This window comes from Pholcus phalangioides, unplaced genomic scaffold, assembly GCF_987345545.1.
Source record: "Pholcus phalangioides strain wild (caught in Gottingen) unplaced genomic scaffold, Ppha-v1.0 ptg000002l_1, whole genome shotgun sequence".
Classification (NCBI taxonomy): Eukaryota; Metazoa; Arthropoda; class Arachnida; order Araneae; family Pholcidae; genus Pholcus; species Pholcus phalangioides.
The window spans coordinates 1689190-1711715 of NW_028301595.1; the positions used below are offsets into that span (position 1 = coordinate 1689190).

At 39.3% G+C, this 22526-nt stretch overlaps 1 protein-coding gene across 2 annotated transcripts in view; it reads left to right on the plus strand.

The window, feature by feature from the left end:
• The first annotated feature begins 10550 nt into the window (after positions 1–10550).
• Positions 10551–22526, plus strand: part of LOC149089048 (transcriptional enhancer factor TEF-1-like) — a 116467-nt gene continuing 104491 nt past the window's right edge. The window contains exon 1 of one of the 2 annotated variants that reach the window (XM_089236881.1): positions 10551–10890. In XM_089236881.1, the coding sequence (XP_089093007.1) occupies positions 10821–10890 (70 nt within the window). In that variant the 5' untranslated portion in view covers positions 10551–10820. The remainder of the gene's footprint in view (positions 10891–22526) is intronic. The other variant, XM_089236874.1, reaches the window with a different exon arrangement.

A 22526-nucleotide genomic window follows, 5' to 3' on the forward strand; every position in this document is an offset into this window, starting at 1 on the left:
CCCTTGATGGTTATAAGGCTGTTCAGCGTAACCCTTGACGGCAATAAGGCTGTTCTACGGAACAATTTTTTAAATATTTATCCAAAAAAGTTTTTCCCCTACAGCAGCGGTTCTCAACCTTTTTGACTCGTGGAGCCCTTACAAGTAAAAAAATTCTATGGGGGAGCCCCGTAGGCCAATTTTTCAATTATTCATTAAAAGTTAGTGATTTATTTTTACTATTTAAAAATATTTATAATTGTTTTTTTAAATTTTCCTCGAGCTTCCGTGGAGCCCCTGGAGAGTACGCAAGGAGCCCCAAGGGCACCGCGGAGCACCGGTTGAGAACCACTGCCCTACAGCATCGTAGTCCCAGGGCATAATGAAAGAGGGCTTAGGCACTACCTCTTGATCAGGAGGCGTACACAGGATCGACCTCTGAACGGGGCACAGAACGCTTGGGGGAAGGGAAGGGGGGGATCAAAAATTGTCTTTCCGAGAAATTTTGTGTTATCACCCTTCAAAATTAACAGAAATTGGTTCCTACATGAAATGTGCCCTTAACTGTTTGCTGCCAGATGGGGGCATATTGTTTTCTATTTCACCTGCACTGACCTGTTTCCCTGAGTATAGAATCTCAAAATAACACACTACTTTATACAATATTGGGAATTTTTTTTCTGCGCAGCAGAAACTTTGTGCACACGGAAATACCCCAGGGCCGTCATTTCAACTTTTTTCAGGGGACGGGGGCAAAGCACATGTACTCAATGTATATATATATATATATATATATATGTATACATTTTTTTTAGTGTATTTCCAAAAGCCGAAGGCCCCCCACCCCCAAAGGACGAGCCTGGGAAATACTGTACTATCATTCTCAGACTCTAAACTTCCATATTTTGTAAACTTATTAACCATGAAAAAATTACACCATTCTTAGTTGCTTTTGTTCAAAACCAACAAATGGGTAAATATAAAATTATGTATATTATATCAGCTACAAAATATTCCTTTCAGAAAACAGCATAGGATGTATTATATCCAGAAACATCATTAAACTGGTACCAGTTCTGCCACCTATCAAATAAAAAACACAACTGTTATGACTATTGTACATGGAGTAGTATGATAACGATATTTTTTCATTCTGCGACGGTATCGAATGCGCAGAGAAGCAACAGGTCTCTGTGCAGGTGAAATTAAAGAGAATGTATCCACTATCTGGGAAATAAAAAGGATCCTCGTGGTACCAACGAAAAATAAATAAATAAGAAATTATTCAGCTCGGCAGGACTTTTTTTCTCATTTTACACAGCCTCATTTTTCCACGAAATTCGAGCAGTTGACAAGAGCCACATTATTTTATTTTAGGCCCGCCGATGAGAGTTTTGCTTCCCCCCCCCCTCCTCCGGATGCAGATTTATCGTTTTGTGGCCTCTGAGCCATACAAATTTTGACGCCATGCATTCACCCATTTTTCTAGTCTGGTTTTCTTGATTACTCGTTCCTCTAAATTAGCCACCCCCACTATGGCTTGATTATCACTCCCCCCCCCCTCACTCTGATACCGTAAATATACATCTGTGCCTAAGTCACTCTTTTGATCGTTCACATGCTTTCACACCCTCTAAGTTACTGTTTTCGCCACTTACTTACCAGGTCCTTTTAGTCACTCACATGCTTCCCATTCTCTAGGTTAGTCATCCAAGTGGTCTAGATTTTTTTGAACGTGACACTATTTCGTTAAAATTCAAAACAAAGAACAGCTTTGCAAATATCAGCAACAAAAAAGTTTTCTTCTTTTTAAGGGTGTGGGTTCCATGGCGTTTGATCATGCGGAGCAACGAAAAAATCTGTCGCGGAACCCCCCCCCCCCACCAGGGTTCCGCGGAACACCAGTTGTGCTATGAGTCCACTGTTGAATTTTTTGTGTGATCATGGGACCCGCAATTAACGGGACATTCCTGTATTTTTGATTGGACCGACTCTTCATACGATCGTCCCGTTTTTTTCAACGAACGTTTTTTTATGCAAGCTTTATTAAGATTATGAATGAAGATAATTTTCATAACACTTATAAAATACACTGTATATTTCCGTCTGTGTCCTTTTTGGAGTTTTTAGACATTTTTTCACCAATTTCTAGAAAAATACTTGGAGAACCATTCTGAAATTTCGGGCATATATACCCTATATTGATACTTACCAATTCAGTGACGAGTGCATTTAGGGCACCGACAAAAAATTAAATAAGAAAAAAAGTTTTTGATCAACCCTGCATCGGAAAAACGCTGCAAATGACATGCAACTTGAAAATAAATATTGTAATAACTTTGTGTAACACTCGTGGGAATAGCACATGTGTTCACGAAAATATAAATGTTTTCTATAAAAATTCCAATTTTCATCGCATGGTTTTTGCTTATTACATGCGGAGTTTTCAAAGTATACCTCTAGGATCAACGATTCGCCAGTAAAATGGATGAAAAACTATCGGGCAACAATGGTTTCTCGGCCTCAACAATCACTTTCAGAACGTTTACTTCGGTTACCGTGGTTCCCAGCCATTGCATTTCAGACATTCATATGCCTTTACAATGGTTTACCACTTCTCTAATGCTGCCAGTATATGCATAATAGTTCAGGGTTTCATAATGGTTTGTCACTTTTTTTTCAATCCCAGTAACTGGAGAAAACCTGGGCAGCGCAGGGTATTTTTGCTATTATAGATATAATAATGAAAATAAAAAAAAATCTGAAGAATGTTTCTATAAAAAAAAAAGTTTCAAAAAAATGCCTTAATTTGAAAACAAATCCTAGACAAGAGACTACTATATTTGTTGGAAAGATAGGCTAAAAATAGAAAACACAATAGAAACGTTTGAAGTACAGAGGTTGGTGCAAAGTCGATGAGGTCCCTCACTGGGCAAATTTTTCAAAAGTTCGAATTTATTGCATAAAAAGTTTGAGAAAGTTTTTTATCACGTGCACCTGCAGCCGACATATCGGAGTATTTTCTACGTTTTGGTGAGAAATTAAATTTTTTAAGGTAGTTGTTCACAACCTGTGCTCCTCAAAGCCCTTGGAGCTCCAGTAAAATGAAATTAATCAGTAATTTAATGAGACTAAATAATGGGGGGGAAAAAAAGAGATGTTCACGCACAAGAGACTCCGACTGCCAGTTTTTTTTCCTAAAAAAGGACTCTTCCAGTCGAAATATTTGGGAACCGCTGGTTTGATGAGTGCGAGCAGGACCGCAACTAGGGGAGAGCAGGCGGATCTTTTGCCCCGGGAGCTGAACCAGAAGCGGGGCACCGAATTCATCCTTTAACTGCTTCTTCTACATTACAAAGGGGGGGCCAAAATGCCGGCTTGCCCCGGGTGACAAAATATCTAGTTGCGGCCCTGAGTGCGAGTGAAGGCGAATTAAAACACATTGTTTTCATAATTAAAGTTCCCGTGCGACCAACCAAATTTCAGGATATCGTAACCAAGACCATGGGACAGAGAGATTTATGCAATGAAAAAAATAGTTCAATTTTCGACCACCAGGTAAAAACTTGTGGCCCCATGGTCCATATACCGTATATACCGAGTTTCAATAGTATACGTTCATTAGAACGGGCGCTGCGTAGGTCGGAATAGTGTCTCAGTATACTGACACTGCTCAAAACCTATGTAGCGCCCGTTCTGGTGGACGTTTTTCATTAAAAGTTGTATATAAACTATATATAGAACATGGGAAAAAGTAAAGTGCAATAAAGAAGCGCCAATTTTTTCCCTGGTTGTCAAAAATTTAACTATTTTTTTTATTGATAAAAAAATTCTCTCTCTCCCATGGTCTCATTAAAGGGTCTTAATACCTTTAACATAGTGAAACACTATGCTCTAATAGAAATATCATTAAAAATAGTATTTAACCATGGATTTATTTCAGATTTTTTTGTGCACGTTTTTGATCGTATGTGATATCCTACTGTGGTAAAAAGTTTTACATATCTTACATACTTGATTTTTTGTAAATTTTCAAAAAAATGCTTTGAAAGCAGCTTGCGCATAAGATAAAGTACCATGAGACATCAATGTAATTGAATAAAAATTGATTCAAAATAAAGAAAACTGCTCAGTTCATGTAAAGAAGCAAAAGTTTGAGATTTCATTGGCTCAATCTTATTTAAAATTGAATTTTGAATTAAAAAGTTTTTGAAATTTCAAATTTAAATTTTAAAGTCTAAAATCTATATACATGTATATAAAATTGATTTTCTGTGTGAGTGTGTTCTCTATACAAATCTACACTTTTAGATCGATCGTCGCCAAATTGTGCATGTATACCAAACGAGGCCCGACTTCAACGATGGGCTACTTTAAAAGTTTGTCAGATCTGGGCAAATGCCCGAAATGGGCAAAAACCGTCGGACAATAATGATTCTTGGGCCCCAACAATTTCTTTCTGAATGTTTACTTTGGTTACCGTGGTTCCCCAAAAATGCGTTTCAGACATGTATACATGCCATTACAATGGTTTGTCACCTTTAATGCTGCCAGTTAATAATTGAAGAAAAGCCGGGAAGTGCCGGGTATTTAATGGAATTTCAAACTTTTGCTTCATTTCATGAACAGAACAGTTTCCTTTATTTTGAATCAATTTTTATTCAATTACATTGATATGTCACGGTATTTTACCATTCGTGCAAGATATTTTCAATTCGTTTTCTTTTTAAATTTACGAATAATTAAGTATCCAAGATATGTAATTTTTCTACCAGCATAGGATAACACATGCAATCAAGCACATGTACAAAAAAAATCTGAAATAAATCAGTGATTAAATACTATTTTTTATGATATTTCTATTAGAGCATAGCGTTTGACCACGTTAAAGGTATTAAGATTGAGATTCCTGAAAATTTGGCTGCATTCGGATGAGCAGTTTTTGACAAAAACTTACTCAGGGAATGGGAACTTCAACTATAAACACCCTTTAATACGGGAAAAAGAAGAGGGTCACAGTAAAGGGAAATGACAAAAAATCGTTATTAAACTATTAAAAAAAGAAAACGTACCGTATATACTCGTGTATAAGCCGATCCCCCTCCCCACTTCAGTACCACCAAAATCGCAATAAATTTAAAACCCGTCTATAAGCCGACCCCAAAAAATCCATATATTTCAGAGAAAATAAATTATTATATTTTCATGAAAAATTAATAGTTTACGGAAATTTTCAATAGGAAACGATTAAAACCTTTTAATCCGTTTCTTCTGAGTCTCCAAGCTCATCGTAATCCATCAGATCATCATAGGGGGTGCGGCATCTTTGTTTTCATCTTCATCTGGGCTGTCATCGTCATTGTCACTTTCAAAGAGGACATCATCTTCAGTTCCGTCCATTGCATTGCTGATGCAACACGTTTTGAAGGATCGGATGATAATTTCGGTGGAAACAGAATTCCAGGCCTCATGTACCCATTGGCACACTAGGCCAATGTCAGGTTTCTTCAAGACAACCACTTTTTTTGCAGTTTTTTTTATCATCGGAACTCATCTATTCGATCCACAAATTCCTCAAATAATCTTTGAAAGACTTGTTGATGCTCACATAAGGCTTTCCAATCGACATTAGCCCACCTGGTATCAAAGCCAATGATGTTTTCGATTTCTTTGCCTCGTCTTTGACATTTTCGGGGGTTTGAACATATCCCCTACCAATGATGCCGGTTTCTCGAACACTGCTACAAAAATGACTACTGATTGTGGGGTCGAAATTTTCTCATCAAAAACTGACCCGAGTATAAGCCGATCCCCCCCCCCCCACTTGAGGAACGAATTTTTCCACAAAAAAACTCGGCTTATACACGAGTATATACGGCATATTAAGTTTATATTTAAGTAATGTTAGACTTGAGTGACTCTGGGTGGGCACAGTTCTAAAGGATTTTATTTTCCGTGATTTACAAATCACTTAAAAGACCCGGGACACCGTTTCAGATCACTCAAGCGGCACACGTCATTTCCAGATCATCAAAGTGGCCAACACACGGTACACTTTCAGATTACTTAATTAAGTGGCCCGTGGCACGTTTTCCAAGTTGAGCACCCTTAATGTAGGGACAGTATTTCTCAAAGTGCGCGTCGCGGCGTGCCGAAGATATTCATTTGTGAGCCTAATTATGCTTTCAAGTGGTTCTTTTATGAGTGTGAAATACCTACTAAACTATTCTGGGGATTCGCGGGATAAATTGGGCAGGGGCGGGCAGCGAGTGTTAAAAGTTTGAGAAGCACTGATGTGGGTGGGGGGGGGGGGACAGAAGGCCCTCCTCGTTGACAAAAATTTCCGTACTCGGTTCACAACGTCCTAAACGGGCCGTAATAGCCAGTGTGATCCATGTAAGTATGGATCTACTTTTGCAATGGCTTTCCTATAGTGAAGGCATATGCATGGTAAGAAATTTCTTCAATTCTTTTGGTCAGCTTTTTTCAACTGACCATATTCACGGTTCTTCGGCAGAAAAACGATTGGAATGATTCAACATTTTGAAACCAGTTATGTGGGGAAGAAAAAAAAAAGAGTTGTCCCGTTTTCACATGTTTTATTTTACCAAGCGAGACATATGGCAATCCCAAGTACTGCCGGAATTTTTTTAATTTTTTTTTCGGACACAGTTTTATCAATCGGTTATTGAAAGCGTTTTCAAAACCTTTCTGAACCCAAAGACCAGTAAAATGTTTGAAACAATTTGACGGACCATTTGTGTCCCGTATTACGGGGCATTCGTGTAAAATGATGGTTGTTTCAATTTTTGACATACATATATTTTTCCCGTTTTTTTTTTATCGATTCTTTTATTTAAATTTGTAATATTTACCAAAGTCGCGAATACACAGCGATTTCATAATATGCAAATATATTTATAACTAGCTATAATACCCGGCGCTGCCCGGGTTTTCTTCAATGAGGCTTTTTGGATCATCCCTCTTTCTTCGAGGGACATGCAAACCCTGTCTAAGTTAACCAATATGGCGACTTAAAAATATGGCGAAATAAACAAATCTAGATTTAAAGAAAAACAGAAAATAATATTTTTTTTCCTTTTTTAAGGGGCGCTAGGTATTTCGATTCCCCCCCCCCCCCCCCCGAACTTCAAGTTATCTATTTCTGCCTGTTTCTGCTTCCAAAAATGCTTAATTAAAGCTGTGGAGTTTTTTCGATGTACTTTTTACGGGCCCGTAATTTTAAAACATCCTAAATTTATGCAGTTGAATATTAAAAGACAATACGGAGACATTAATTTTCATGCTTGAGAAGATGCAGATAAAAAGTTGAAATCAATGTTATTGCCTGGATACCCAACTCAAAAGAAAAAAGGTCCGGATAATTACTTCATATTTAATCTCCTGGGCTTCGTATATCTCTAAGCGAACTCAATATGTTTCAAAAATCGAGAATTCAATACAATTTTTAAAATTATTGATGTGGCGGAAACCACACTAAATTTCCGCATTTCTACAGTGAAATCGGCAATTTTAACACTGATTCCTATGGGGATCATCCTTTGCCTTACCCTCAAAGTGATGCTGATAATGGCGTCTATTCAAAAAGCTCTCATTACTGGGAGGATTGAAAAAATAGCAAACCGTTATAAAGGCACAAACTATTATACATACATTTGCAACATTAAAGAAGTGACAAACCATTGTAAAGGCATATACACGTCTGAAACTCATTGCTAGGGAACCACGATAACCAAAGTAAACGTTCCGAAAGTGACTGTTGAGGTCCAGAAACCATTGTTGCCCGACGGTTTTTTTGCTCATTTGGGGCATTTTCCCTGCTCTGAAGAACTTTTAAAGAAGCATATCGTTCAAGTCGGGTCCCATTTGGTATATATGCAAAATTTGCTGACGATCGATCTAAAATTGTAGATTTGTATAGAGAAAACACGTACGCGCACGAAGAAAATATTAAAAAATGATCCTGATGACCGTATTTGATCGAGCAAAATAAACTTCGGTTTAACTGTGTGTGTGTGGGATCTTAAATGATAGATAATCCGTAAAATATACGGGACATCGCTAATTGTCATCAAAAAAGCATTGCCAGAAGACTTTTATTTACACACCTTTCAGCAATTTTAGCAGCATTTAAAGCAACAAATTGCAATTTTTTTGGCAGAATTTAGTGATATTTCGTATTAAGGATCGCAATTTCCTGCATTCTCCTCGGTGATGAACCTAAGAAAAAGTTTTAGTTACAAATAAAAAAAAAAAGGGACCACAGGACAAGGCAAATTGCCCAACGAGGTGGCTGAAAAAAAAAGATGCCCATAGAGACAATATGGATGTCAAATACAGGGTTGGCAAAAAGTCCGTAAAAACTTTAAAAATTATAAAAACCGGAAAAATAACCGAAATAAAAAACGGTTTGCGGGGTTAGCATCGCTAGGCCACGGGAATTTTTCTAAGACAGGAAAAAAAACAGCCGATAGGTGGCACTAACGTACACAAGTCAAAGAAAAGATACGCAAATAACGAACAGAGTGCCTCCAAATCGTTTATTACAGCAGTATGTGTTCTCCACGTGACCACCACCACAAGGGATAACACACTGCGGGCGAGTCACGAATCCAGTAACGGCAGAGTGCAGCAGGTCCACATACAACGGTGAACTGATTATGGATTAGCAGTGCAAGTTCTTATAACCGTCTCATTTGTATATTTCCACCAAAGTCGCTCGTAAAAGCGCCACCTATCGGCTGTTTTTTTTCCTGTCGTAAAAAAATTTCCGTGACCTTAGCGATGCTAACCCTGCAAACCGTTTTTTATTTCGGTTTTTACGAATTTTTAAACTTTCTACTTACTTTTTGCCCACCCTGTATAACCAAAGTACATTAACTCATTATAAAAGCATATATCATAAAAGAAAAAACTAATAATTAATAATATATAATACACTGACCATAAAAAAAGATTATGGTTGTCTTGCTTTAGGAGTCATTCAAGTATTACATCAGCATTGATGGGGGTGAAGGGTTTCGGGTTTGCTGACTTATGATGACGGGAGAGCGGGGGGGGGGAGGGAATGTTTGAATGATGCTTACGTCATATCAACACCCTTTATAAAAATATGAAACATTCTTAATAATGGCATCTTACTCGTTGTGCCAAAAACGGGGAAAACCTTCCGCTAGTTTGTGGGCACCTGAACTAACATTTTCCCTATTGATAAGTCCTCTATAGAGACACTTTAGTGATAAATGTTCCGCTGATCCTTCAAGTGATCCGGAAATGTGTCCGGGCTGCTGAAGTGCTCTGGAGCTGTACCGCGTATCACTCAAATGATCCGTAATTATGCCGCGGATCATTTAAGTAATCCGGGAATGTGCCGCGGGTAACTTGAGTATTCTAGAACTGTTCTGCTCTTAAAATGTGCCACGTGTGTCGCTCAAGGGATCTCTAAATGTGTAACAGCTTAAGTGCTCTGGAATTGTGCCACGGGTCACTTAACCGATCTGTAAATGTGCCAGTTGGTTCATTTTCACAAAATAAGGTTTGAGGTGGCACCACATCAGATAACCCCAAGGGTCACATTTGGTCCGTGGACTGTGGGTTTAGCATGTATGGCTTAGAGCATAGTTTCCCAACCTTTTTTGTCCCATCGCCCACTTCTTCAGAAATTTTTTTCTTCCATCGCCCCCAACGCAATCTAACCCATAGGATTCTATGTTAAATCCGTAGCTTCTACCGTCCCCCCTGGAACATTCCATCGCCCCCCAGGGGGCGTTAACGCCCACGTTGGGAATCACTAGCTTAAAGGGTGGGTGGCAATGAATTTCTTAAAAGAAATTTTGAGTTCCTAACTTTCAAATATCATTGAAATTAACGGAAAAATTGATTATAATAACATATAAAGGTATTTTCTTCTGGAATTTTAATTTTTTTAAAAATACTTTTTGCATCAAAAAATAAATTTTTGATCGTCGGGGGGAGGACACAAGTCCCCCTATGCCCCCCCCCCACGCGCATACGTCTCTGATCCCACCAATATGCGTTAGAAGGTAGGGGCATAACTGACAAGGGGGAGGGGGAGAGGTCAGAGTTTTGCTGACTGGGGGGGGGTCAAAAATAGCTAAAAATCTACTGACGTAATACTTCAATGGCCCTTAAGTGTATGGATAGCTTCTCGATTAATTTGAACCCATACGGATGATACTAATATCAATTACAGCGGATGAATAATTCTATCAGGTCTGCCTGCGGACCACGTGTCCTATACCATCGTCGCGGACTACAGGTTGAGAAACGCTGCTGTAATGTATTCCTTTTGGTGACCGCGACCATCTGCTTGAGAAACTGGTTATTAGTCGGAAAAAGAAAAGTCTTGAGAAAAAAAAAAAGTGGAAAAGACGGTTTTTTTTTGGTAGTTGTGATGATGTTTAGCTGCGACAGGCAGACATCGTTTTCCGCAAGGCTGAACAACATCCATTCCCTTTGGCAAAAAGGATAAACAACGAAGAAAAAGCCCTTTTTTTTTTCCATCATCAGGGAAGTTTTCTAAGTCAAAGACACATTCACTCACTCATTGAGAAGTTAGTGCAGGGGATGAGCTACAAAGTGACTCGCGACCCGTCATGAGCTCGGAGGCAGCCCGCCATCGCCATCGCCGTCAGCCATCGCCGACGATGCCGCCTCCGCCGAGTACACGCGGATCTGTGAATGGACCGGCGAGACAATAACAATAAAAAAACAGATTTCTACCATTGTTTTTGCAACAACGATTTCGTAGGATTAAGTGTCAAGCCTCGCCGCCATGTTATTTGAAGAATCGATCTCTCATGATAATAATAATGATGATGGCCAAAATATTCCACGTGCATTCTCCCAAATCGAATTACGACAAAATAGGTGAGTGAGTCATTTTATTGGAGTTATCTTTTTTTAAAGGCCGGTATTACACTATAAAAGTTCTTCGGAAAAGATCTTTTATAAAACTTTTACTCAAATTTATTTTATAACATTTCTTTTAAGACAGTGGATTGTATTACACTGCGTATAAAGGTTTTTTAGATATCTTTTTGAAGTTTCGGTCAACTTGAGCTTGTGTTCATGGGCGGCTCGAGCTCACCTGCCGCCTGGGTGCAAAGGCTCGTGTGCCGCCCTTAGGACGACCCTGGGAAGCAAGGCCGTCTTAAGAGCATTATGGGCCTCCGGGAAAAGGGATTTTTCTGAGGCCCCCTTACCTGGATAGAAGAAATGCATAAGGCTACTCTCGAAAATTGTAACCAGATTTCATTTTCACTAGGCCCCTTCTGCACTTGAGGTCCCGGGTGGGCTCCATGTGTTAAGACGGCAGTGCTGGGAGGGAGGCTGAAAGGGTTTTTTAGTTCAGAGTGACCCTGGAATAATCCTGAATTTTTTTTTTCTTAATTCGCCCAAAGCCGCCCACCATTGTTCACCCATCAAAATTTTCTTGACCATACGTCCCGCTTCTAAAAAAAAAAGTGACTGCCCCGTTTTTTTTTAGTCCAGAGCTACTTCACTGTTATTAATCTTGCCAAATAACTTTTTACACATTAATGTGGAATGATGAGCTATCATATTTTCTTTCCAGACTTTGGACGAGTGAGAACCTGAGTTCTTCCTTTTCCCGCTCTCAGAACTTATTGGTAGGGGAGCACCAAAATGCACTCTTGCCCCGTGTGATGGAGCCCATTCTTGTTTCTAGTATTGCGGCCTCGGGCCCTGTCTGTTCTCGCCAAGTTTTCTTACCGTTTCTCGACATCAATGCATACGTCAATGCAAAAGAGTGACAGTGTCTTGTGAATTTTTATTATTCCAAAATTTTAAAAATTTGTTCGTCTGAACAAAAATCGAGACTGCCGTCTCTTCCAACCAGCCACCCGGATGCACCGCACCCCTTGCACAACCCCCCCCCCCCCACTAAAGCCCCTCCTGCTTGTGGTGTTATTGGTAGTAGATTATTGATACATTAAGAGAAGTGGTAAACCTTTTAGGGAGTGTGGGCCACTCAAGTGGGCTGCTTAATTAATCAGGAGCTATGCCGCGGGACATTTAATTTGGAGATATAGGGGGGCAGGGGGGAAGCCATTCCTCCCCTCCCCCGTATCTCCACCCATGAGGCAGAGTCTCCTTCACGAGTCAATAATTTGGGCACTCAGTTTGATTTCGGGGCTCTGGGTCCCTTTGACCCACAACGAGGAACAAAAATTTTATTTATTGACCCTGGGTGGAGGAGTCCCCTTTTCGCAAGACGATTAAGCGTTTCTGTAATATACATTTTTCATTTTCTTAGTTGAAGCTCAAACACCTTCTTTTCCATTCAAAAAAAAAAAAGAAATTAATTGATTTATATATTTTTTTCACTTCTATTGAGTGTGGGTCCCCCTCGAAGCGCAGGCCTCCTAAGGGCGGATCTGTCAAAATCGTCAAAGGTAAAGCCGACTGAACGGGCTCTCCTGAGCTCTGAATCTAATAAGGGGCTCCCCACAAATTATCAAATGTTTTGATGAATTGTGAATTGCTATCACAATTCTGGAATTATTTATTCTGAACTTTCATATAGAGAGATGCTGTATTTTTTGCAAATATTGTTCTTATTTTAAATTATATAATCAACCCTAAATTTTCATCAATTTTGAAATTAGTTTTTTCATTAATTTAAAATTTTCTTCTTTTCTGAATCTTCATCAAATTTTTGAAATTTTCGTTTATTTTTGTGTTTAAATTACATGTTTATATCAGTGTTTCCCCCTGGTGAGCGATAGAAGCTACGGATTTAACATAGGGTCCCATGGGTTCTCTTGAGTTTGGGGTGGGGACGAGAGAAAAAATTTCTGAATAAGGGGGCGATGAAATAAAAAGATTGGGAAACTATGGTTTCTATATATATATATACATATATATATACCCCGAGTGATTACTTAATTCCCCTTGGCCGCATTTTATTGGCGAACCTTCATCCTAGAGGCCCACTTCCTGTTACAAAAAGTACGGAAATAACGCGTAGAACTCAGATATCGTCATTCGTGTTGCAAGGGGTTGTTAGTTATCAAAATAAAAGAAATTTTTATATGGTCCCCGCGTGCTTAAAAATCCAATTAGATAGCTGTTGCCCTATCTCTCCTGAGCCCAATAAAGAAAATTCCACGTTTCTAAGCGCAATATTCACTGAGATGTTTGAATTTAAAAATCGGAAGAGAGGTGAGAAAGAACAACATAAACGAGGGATAAAAGTGTTAACCGTTAGTTTACGTTGTTCTTTTGCAAATTTTCTCCAATTTTTGAATTCAAATATCTCGAAGAATATTGCGCATGGAATTTTGAGAAGGCAACAACTTTGTAACCGGGTTTTTGATTATAGGGTGGCCGTATGAAAAGTTAATTTTTTTTATTTCAGTAACTATACAACACCTTGCTCCATGAATGACGTGGATGAGTTCTACCAACACCACCTACAGAACCAGGCCTCCTCCCGAAGCTTATGACGTCAATGAAGAAGGCCATTTCTCCTATTGCCATTGGGTATACTGCAAAAAAAGGTAAAGATGCCGCATGCGTCGGCTTGCTATATCCAATGGCAATAGGTGAAATGGCCTTCTTCAGTAACGTCACTAGCTTCGTGCAGAGGCCTTGTTCTATAGATGGTGTTGGTTTTTTACACGTTATTTGGATAATTTTTCTAATTGGAAGTGTGCCTCTAGGATCAACGGCTTGCCAGTAAAATGCGGCCAAGGGGGGAATTCAGTAATCACCCCACCCCCTGTATATATGTATATATTTTTCGTACGGATATTTTTCTGCATTCTTGTGTGTTCTGTAATAATGCATGAGTTTTCGGATACCGATTGCCTGCTCTCCGAAACTTGAGACGTCCCAGGCTCCGCAATTATTTTCGCTCTGGTCATTAAGGCCTTAAACCTAATAATTTTGAGTTTTGCCACGTGTTTTTTTTTTTTGTATTTCGAGGGCGGGAAAATATTAAAAGAGCTGTTTCTCACCTTGGAACATTTTTTTTCAAGTGTTTTTCTAATTTGGGCCTTGAACTGTGGACCTTTTCTGAACCCGGAAAAGATGTAGCATTACTTACACACACACCAATATGTAAATTTTCTCTCGAGTTGAATCGAGAATGCTCATGGAAGTGTCTTAGAAGTCAATGGCCGTTTTAAGGAAACTTCAAATAATGTACTAAAATTTACGTTTAGCTTTTTTGTGGATTATATACGGTGTTGTGCATAACCCAATGATGTATGCAATTTTTATTTTTGGTTTTAAAGAGGACGTATGTATATGAACCACCTTCTCCTAACTATTCAATGTTAGAGACCAGTGGTTCTAAACCTGCGACCACATGGCCTTTGCGGTCCTGGGATATTCTGAGATGGTCACAGGTGAAAATCAGATGGAAGGGCGGCCATGACAAGTGGATGAAAGGGACCACAGAAAGCTGTAAAGTAATAAAGCTTTCAAGTGAATTATGGGGGGGGGGGGGAAATGTGGCTAGTTTCAGAATCCAGCAGAGTTTGTAGAACCAGGGCCATCATAACACGTGGGCCTATGTGGGCAGGCATGCGATCCGGGGGTCCTCATACCTATGGGGTCCTATATCTGGGGGCCTACACGATGACATATAGTGCCATGATTTTCAAATGTAAGTATTAAGTGCTTGCAATGTCTTTTTCGCGTCAGTCTTTAATAGTGAAGGCGATATTCGAAGTATCCGTATGAAACGAAGTCCTCAACGAAATTAATGTGGAAGTCCTAAAACTTCTAAAAATATATGTGCAAGCAAAGCACCAGGACCAGACGATATTTTTCCCAGGGTTCTTAGGGAATGTGCTAATGAATCGCTGCAGCACAGATTTACAAGAGTGGTGTTGCTGAGGGTATCGTCTCAGGGGGATTGGAAGCTTGCTAATGTTGTTCGGATATTTAAAAAGGATAGTGGAGAAACCGGATCGAGAGAAGAATAATCATCCAATGAGTTTGATGAGCTCTCTCTCGAAAATTGTGGAAATTATCATCAAAAAGCAGTTGATGAAGTGAATAGACGAGAATAATGTATTGTCGGATAATCAGCATGGGTTCAGGAAGGGGAAGGGGGAAGACATTTGCAACTAACCTCATTTGCTTCTATGATCACGTGACTAAGACTTTGGGAAAAGCAAAACCGTTGGCATTGTTTTTTACCTTGATTTCCAAAAGGTATTCGATCGGGTTCAACATGGTAAACTCTTGAAGCGTTTACTTGCGATTGGGATTGGGAGTGGGGGGGGGGGAGAACTCGTTGAATTGGATAAATCGTGGTTGAGAGATAGATCACAACGGGTTATGGTGAACAGAGAATTTTCTGATTGGACAGGTGTCAGAAGTGGAGTTCCTCAAGGAAGTGTCCTTGATGCCATACTCTTTTCACGTCTTATCGATGAACTCGATCAGAGTATCGATGGGATCGTAAGCAAATTCACAGACGACGTTAAATTATTGGTACAGTCGGGAGTCAAAACGATTGGGAGCTGCTTCAGACCAACTTGAATAATGACTGCAGCATAGACAAATGAGTGGAGTATGGCTTTCAGCGTCTGCAAGTGCATGGTTGCTCATTTTATTTCGAGCAGCCCACGTTTCACTTACGAGCTGAATGGTATAGTTATTTCCGATGCAACTAAGATCATCTGTTTGGGAATTCTCATTGACAAGCGGTTTTGGTTTTCTGAACATTGTTCCGTGGTGGTCAAAACAGCAATTAGAATGTTCTGTTTGATTCTCAAAAAGTTTTTTTTCGCTTTCTCCTAAAGTCATTCTTCCTCTTTTCCGAGGTTTAGTTCGTCCTGCTTTGGAGTTTTGGAGACCATACCTACAGAGGGATATAGACTTGGTTGTAGGGGCGCAAAGAAAAGCCACTAGAGCAGGGTTTCCAACATGGAACGGTTTCTCGCGGAACGATTGATGGTTATAAGACTGTTTAGCGGAATCCTTGATGGATGATAAATAATGAGGCTGTTCTACTGAAATGAAATATTTTATAATATTTACCCCAAAAAAGCGTGCCCCTATACTGTCGTCTCAACAGCATCATAGCCCCCAGGGCAAAATGAAAGAGGGCTTCGTCACCACCTCTTCTTAGTCAGGGTAAGACAGAAGCGTACGCAGGATACTTTGGGGGGGGGGGATGCACAGAAGGTTTGGGGATACTTTGGGGGGGGATGCACAGAAGGCTTGGGGGTACAAAAATTGCCTTCTCGTGAAATTTTGAGTTACCACCCTTAAAAAAAAAGCATTAAAATTAACAGAAATAGGTTAAAATGTCATAATAGGTATTTTTCTCAGGTAAAATGTTTTTTACATTACAAATTCACTATAGAGGAAAACCCACTGAAAAGATATCTGCCTGGAGGAGAGCCTTGTTCCAGGGTTTTGTGAGGAGCACGATGAGATGTTCGCGCGGGAACATCACTGCCTTCTAACTTAGTTTTCTTTTAGATAGAAGGGTGAGTACATTTTGCTTTATTTCACCTGCACTGACCTGTTTCTCTGCTCGAATTTCGATATCTGTGAACAATGACAAAAAATAACATGCTGCCCTATACGGTGTAGCGAATTTTTTTCTGCTGAGTAAGAACTTTATTCACACGGAAGCATTCTCAAACCCTAAACGTGTAATTTGTAAACTTATTATCCATGAAAAATGGTTTCTTAATTATTTGTGTTGATAGTTAATAATAAATGGGTGAAAATAAAATTTTATCAGTCAAAACATGCCTTTTGGAAAATGCTGTACGATACAGGATGTATTTTATTTAGAAACATCACAAAAGTAGAACCCCTTCTGCCACCTATCAAGTAAAAAACACAACTGTTATGATTCTACAATTGTAATTAATGACCGATTTTTGATTATTGTGCCGCATGAAAAAAACAATATAGTATGATATTAGCAAATATTTTTGAAGAAAAAACATGAATTGAAAGTTTGCTGCAAAATTTTAACAGTTGATGTTTGTGTGTAGTAAATCAACGTTATTAACACTCGCAAAGTGTGATCTTTTTGGTTTCCTGTCATTGTATGAAAAAATTCATAAGAACCGAAATCAATTTGATTACAATGATAGAAAAGCTATACTTTGAGGGTATTACTAACGTTGATTTACACAAGCATCAACTGTTAACATTTTTGCAGTAAACTTGCTAATTCAATTTATATTATTGCTCAAAAAATATTTACTAATATAATAATAACTACTATCAAGGAAACAGTTATTTTCCGGATATTATGCTGAGGTGAGCTCGGAAAGAAAAGTCATCACGTCTCCGCCGGGACTCGAACCCAGGCCCTCTTGCATACCGGGCAAGCAGCGTCAGCGCCTCACGACACAGTGCGTGAAATTATTCATGTGTCTCCAGTGGTGTAGATGGTAGCATGCTTGCCCGGTATGCAAGAGGGCCTGTTTTCGAGTCCCGGCGGAGACGTGAGGACTTTTCTTTCCGAGCTCACCTCAGCATAATATCCGGAAAATAACTGTTTCCTTGAAAGTGTTAAAGTTACCCAAACTTGGACATGAGGACGCATGCACGCATCTTCGGCTACGTTCCTTACATATGTTTACAAGGGATGGCCACTATACCAACAATGAACAGCAATTACTTTCCAACCAAAACAGAACCGCACCTCCAGTGCTTTTCACAACGGAGGATAGTTATTAATTATAAAGCAATCAGTGCTGTTCCACTCATTTTGTTTGTTTCTGAATTGAAGAAGGAAGATATTGCCTGATTCTTTAATAAAAGACTCCAGGACTGTCTTAACGCACGGGCCCGCCAAATGCGAGCCGGATGGTCTAATCTGGTGCATAGGGACACTCCACGACAATAAGATCAGGTGATGTGATAAATAGCAGGTGCCGCTTGGGCAAATGCCTATTTTTCCACGCAGAAATTCGAAATTCAAGCAATTGACAAGAACCACATAATTTTAGGGTCCTCCGATGAAATATTTTTTGGGGCCCCTACGGAGGCGGATTTATCGTCTTGTGTGTGGCCTGAGGACTATACAATTTTGACGCAATTCATCAATTCTAGCCTAGTTTTTTTGACTACTCATTCCACCAAATTAGCCGCCTTGGACTGCAGCCCGCTTATACTCCACCCCTCCCCCCACACATTAAATATGTCTCTGTGGATAAGTTACTCTTTTGTGGTTATTCTTTCTTTCTTTTTGCACCTCTCAAGATCGCTGTTTTCGTCCCTCGCTCAACGGGTCATTATTTTGGTCACTCACATACTTGCACCCTGTTTTTTTGTCACTCAGATGTTTGCACACGCTCTAGGTTAGTCCTCCAAGTGGTCTGGATTTTTCTAAACGACACTATCTCGTTAAAATTCAAAACAAAGAACAGCTTTACCAATATCAGTAACTAGGAAATTTTCTTCTTTGAAAGCTTTCGCTGGAATCCGTGATTTTTGAGAGTTCCGTGGCGTTTGATCATGCGGAACCATAAAAAACTGTCACGGAACCCCAGGGTTCCACGGAACATTAGTTGGAAATCCATACAGTAGAGCACTGGTGGTATGAAAGGCTTGAGGTATGAAGAAAGACTTGATTCGTTGAATTTGTTTTCTTCAGGGCAACGTATGCATCATTGAGATATGAGTGTGGTATTTAAGATTTTCAAAAGGGGGGGGGGGGGATCATGAAATATTGCTAATTCAAATGCTTTGACTCGGGGACGGCAGTTTCAGTTAGTTATGGATTATAACTCACCCCTCCCCCATGGGGGGGGCTAACAGGACTCCAGCCCTGGGGGCCCGGACGATTCTCGTCATTTTTTGTTATTCACGCTTTAAATTCCTAGAAAATCCCGTGAGAAGTCTGATCTGAGGGCCCACCAAATGTCCCAGCCTAAGAGCCTTCTCCAGGATGTGGGGACCATGTGGATAATTCTAGGTCGCGGTGTCGCATGGAATCGCGTTGCTGTATTCAGGCTGATAGCCGTATTTTTATAAGCTTTTTACCAACATCAACGGATTTAACCTTGTTGGCCAATTTACCTATTGTGACTTCTGATTCTTTATATGTATTTTGTATATTTGGGTTCGTATCAACAAGAAAAAGTCTTTCTTCATGGTAGTAACAGCCGTATGTTGGAGGTATTACCTGTTTGTATGCCTGCCCGAATGTAGAAAAAGATTTACTTGCGAGAGGGAAAGAGACAAGAGAGAGAGATCATATCAAAACTTAATGAGAAGACATCGAGGCGACTCATCTTGTTGTACAGCGAGTGTGTCTGTCCTTCCACCAGCAATTTTCAAGTTCAACAGAGTTCAAGCGAGTCCTTCTACCGTTAGAGCTTCTTCTTGGGGCCCGATCGGCAAGGGGGAGGGAAAAAAGAAGAGCCTCCCAAGGGCCAGAACATCAAGATAGCGGAGGAAAAAAAAGCCATCATTAAACACACCGAGATTAAAAAAAAGAAGTTAATGGTGGTTCACCAGTAATAGGCACATCCCTCCTGCCTAATCATTTCCTACCAATGGTTGGTTTATAGCAATTATACAAGACAAACTAGCAACTGTCGTCATAAACAAAGTATTCAGTGTTGTATATAATTGTTATTCACAGTATTTAAATCATATTTTGATTATCTAGCAGAGATACTTGGCAGTGCCTCGGGATTTTTTTTTTCTTCTGTACTATATTGGTCGAGAATCATCGAAACTGAAGGCTCCTACAATCATTCTAGTTGTTGGAGGAATGAAACTGTTGTTGGTCGAGTACCATCGAAACCGAATACTCCTATAACAATTTCGAAACTAAACCAAGAGTCGGAGGCGTAAGCGGGAGGGGAGGGGGGGGGCCGAGCCAGCTAAAAATTGAAAAAAGTTAATATTTCGGTAAAAAGTTAATCTATCGAAAGAAAATACCTTTTATATGCTATGAACTAGGGTCACCGATTTGGGAATTCTCATTGACGAGCGACTTAGGTTTTTCTGAACATTGTTCAGCGGTGGTCAAAAAATTGAATAGAATGCTTGGTCTCATTTTCAAAAAGGTCTCTTCGCGTTCTCCTAAAGTCATTCTTCCGCTTTTTCGAGGATTAGTTCGTCCTGGACTGGAGTATGCTGTAAGGTTTTGGAGACCATACCTACAGAGGGACATAGACTTGGTTGAAGGGGTGCAGAGAAGAGCTACGCGTGTCCTTGTTGGCACACGGGGCTTGAGTTATGAAGAGAGACTTCATTTTTTGAATATGTTTACATTGGATGAACGCAGGTGTCGAGGAGATATGATCGAAGTGTTCAAAATTTTCAATGGGATGGATAGGATGGACTATGAACACCGCCAATCGACTGCTTTTACAAGGGGACACCAGTATCGATTGGTGAGGGACAATGCAAGGCCTTGGTGTCGCAGGGAATTTTTCTCTAATAGGGTTGTTAATAAATGGAATAGCTTACCCCCGGAGGTAGTAAATTGTAACACAATTGACACGTTTAAAAAGAAATACGATAAACATGTTTGGGTAAATCGAGAAGCTATCCATTCTTAGAATAAGACAACCATAAGTATTCTTTATGGGCGTTGTATAATATTTTATCATGTGTATATATTGTTTATAATTTGTGTTAATGGCATTTTTAATTGGGCTGCTGTTTTTTTTTTAAATATATGACATCCATATTTTTATGGGCATCTTTTTATCAGCCACCTCGTTGGGCATTTTGCTTGTTGTGGCGTTGTATTTGTATTTTAACCAACTTCTGACAATTTAAATACTTTTGGAAGGGTAGTGACTCAACATTTCTCGAGAAGAAAATTTCTGTGCCCTCTCCAAAGATCGATCCTGCGTACGCCCCTTCCAAGGGTGAACCGAATAGCCCCAAAATAATTTTGAAAGTTATTGTCGGAGGCACGAAAAACTATTGTTGGTCATGGAATTATTAAAACTGAATAATTCTGATTGTTGGAGGCACGAAACTATTGTTGATAGAGAACCATCGAAACTGAATACAGTACGGTAATTCTACAATCATTTCGGAAGTGATTTCTGGAAGCACGAAACTGCTATTGGTCAGGAGTTATCGAAAAAATGAATTTTCAGTTATTTTCAAGTGATTGTAGGAGGCACGTATTGCATGTAAAGCAATGGTTGTACAGAAAATCCTTGAAACTGAATATTCCTGCTATGATTTAGAAATTGTTTCTTGGAGGCATGAAACTATTGGTGGTCGAGACGTATTGTTAGTCGGGACACATTTGAACTGAATGTCCCTACAATCATTTCGAAAGCAATTGTTGAAGGCACGAAACTCTTGTATTGTCATTTGAATAGGTTTTAAATATTTCAAGTTCTTTTACTTTTGAAGTAATTTGTCGTTCTAGTCTTGACGACACATGGACATTTGGCGGAGATTGGCGAAAGATTTTACATTTGTATTATTTAGACATACATGCAGTGCTTTTTTTCTAGCTTAGGCAGAAGGAGCACGTGCCCAGGCAACACCCCTAAAGAAGAGGAGGTGTTGGTCTTCTTTAGGAGGTGTTGGCCCAGGGCACCGAAATAGGCTACTTTTTTGTATTTTAGGCATGGGTCCACATGCCTCCCCCTTTTCCAAACACCTCTGCCTCATAGAACGCTCTATGCATAACGGACCCCAAAAATTCATATTTACCCAGGATCCGAAGTTGTTATGAGGTATAGGCCCTGCACACACACATACACACACACACAATGCTGCTCGGCTATTACTATATTCAGAACAGAATATAAAGTAAATTTAACCTTTCCGGAAGCTTGCGGAATATTTGGCGAAGAATGATGAGATTTTAGATTTTTATTGAAGACATTTCAAAAAAACAGTCAGACCTCGGTATGACGTCAGCCCTCGAGACCGAAGAAAAATGACTTCATAAGCGGTGTGACTCGATAACAAGTAATGCCAAACTTTCTATTTATGGTAGCAGTGTCTTTCAAAAACTGACGTTATAAGCGTGGTGACGTTAAAAGTAAACGTTATACAGAGGTCTTCATAAAAAAAAAAATTCCATTTCAATCAATTACCAATTAATCCCAGAAATTCATTCAATCGAATACCGCAATTAATTACTATTTTCAATGGATATCCGTCTCTTAAGATAGAAAAAAAAAATTCAGAAAATCAAATTACACGAAAAAAAAATTCCCAATTTAAAAATATTATAAAATTGAAACTAAAAAAAATTCACGCTTTATAATTTATAATAATAATAATTAAAAAGTAATAAGTGTTTAAAAAATTTCTCTGTAATTGATGAAATAAATTTAATTAAAAATTTCATAAATTTTATCAGTGGAAAAAAAAAAATCTTTTCTAGTAATAATTACAGCGAAAAAAAATTCTTTTATAGTTGAAAGCATAAAAATACCATCATTACGTTAATTACGAGGGGGGGGGGGGAGAGACGGATAGAAAAATTTTTGTTAAAAAGAACGAAAACGTCCTCCAAAGACGAAAATCACGTGACGTCTTCCGCATCCCCCGCGTTA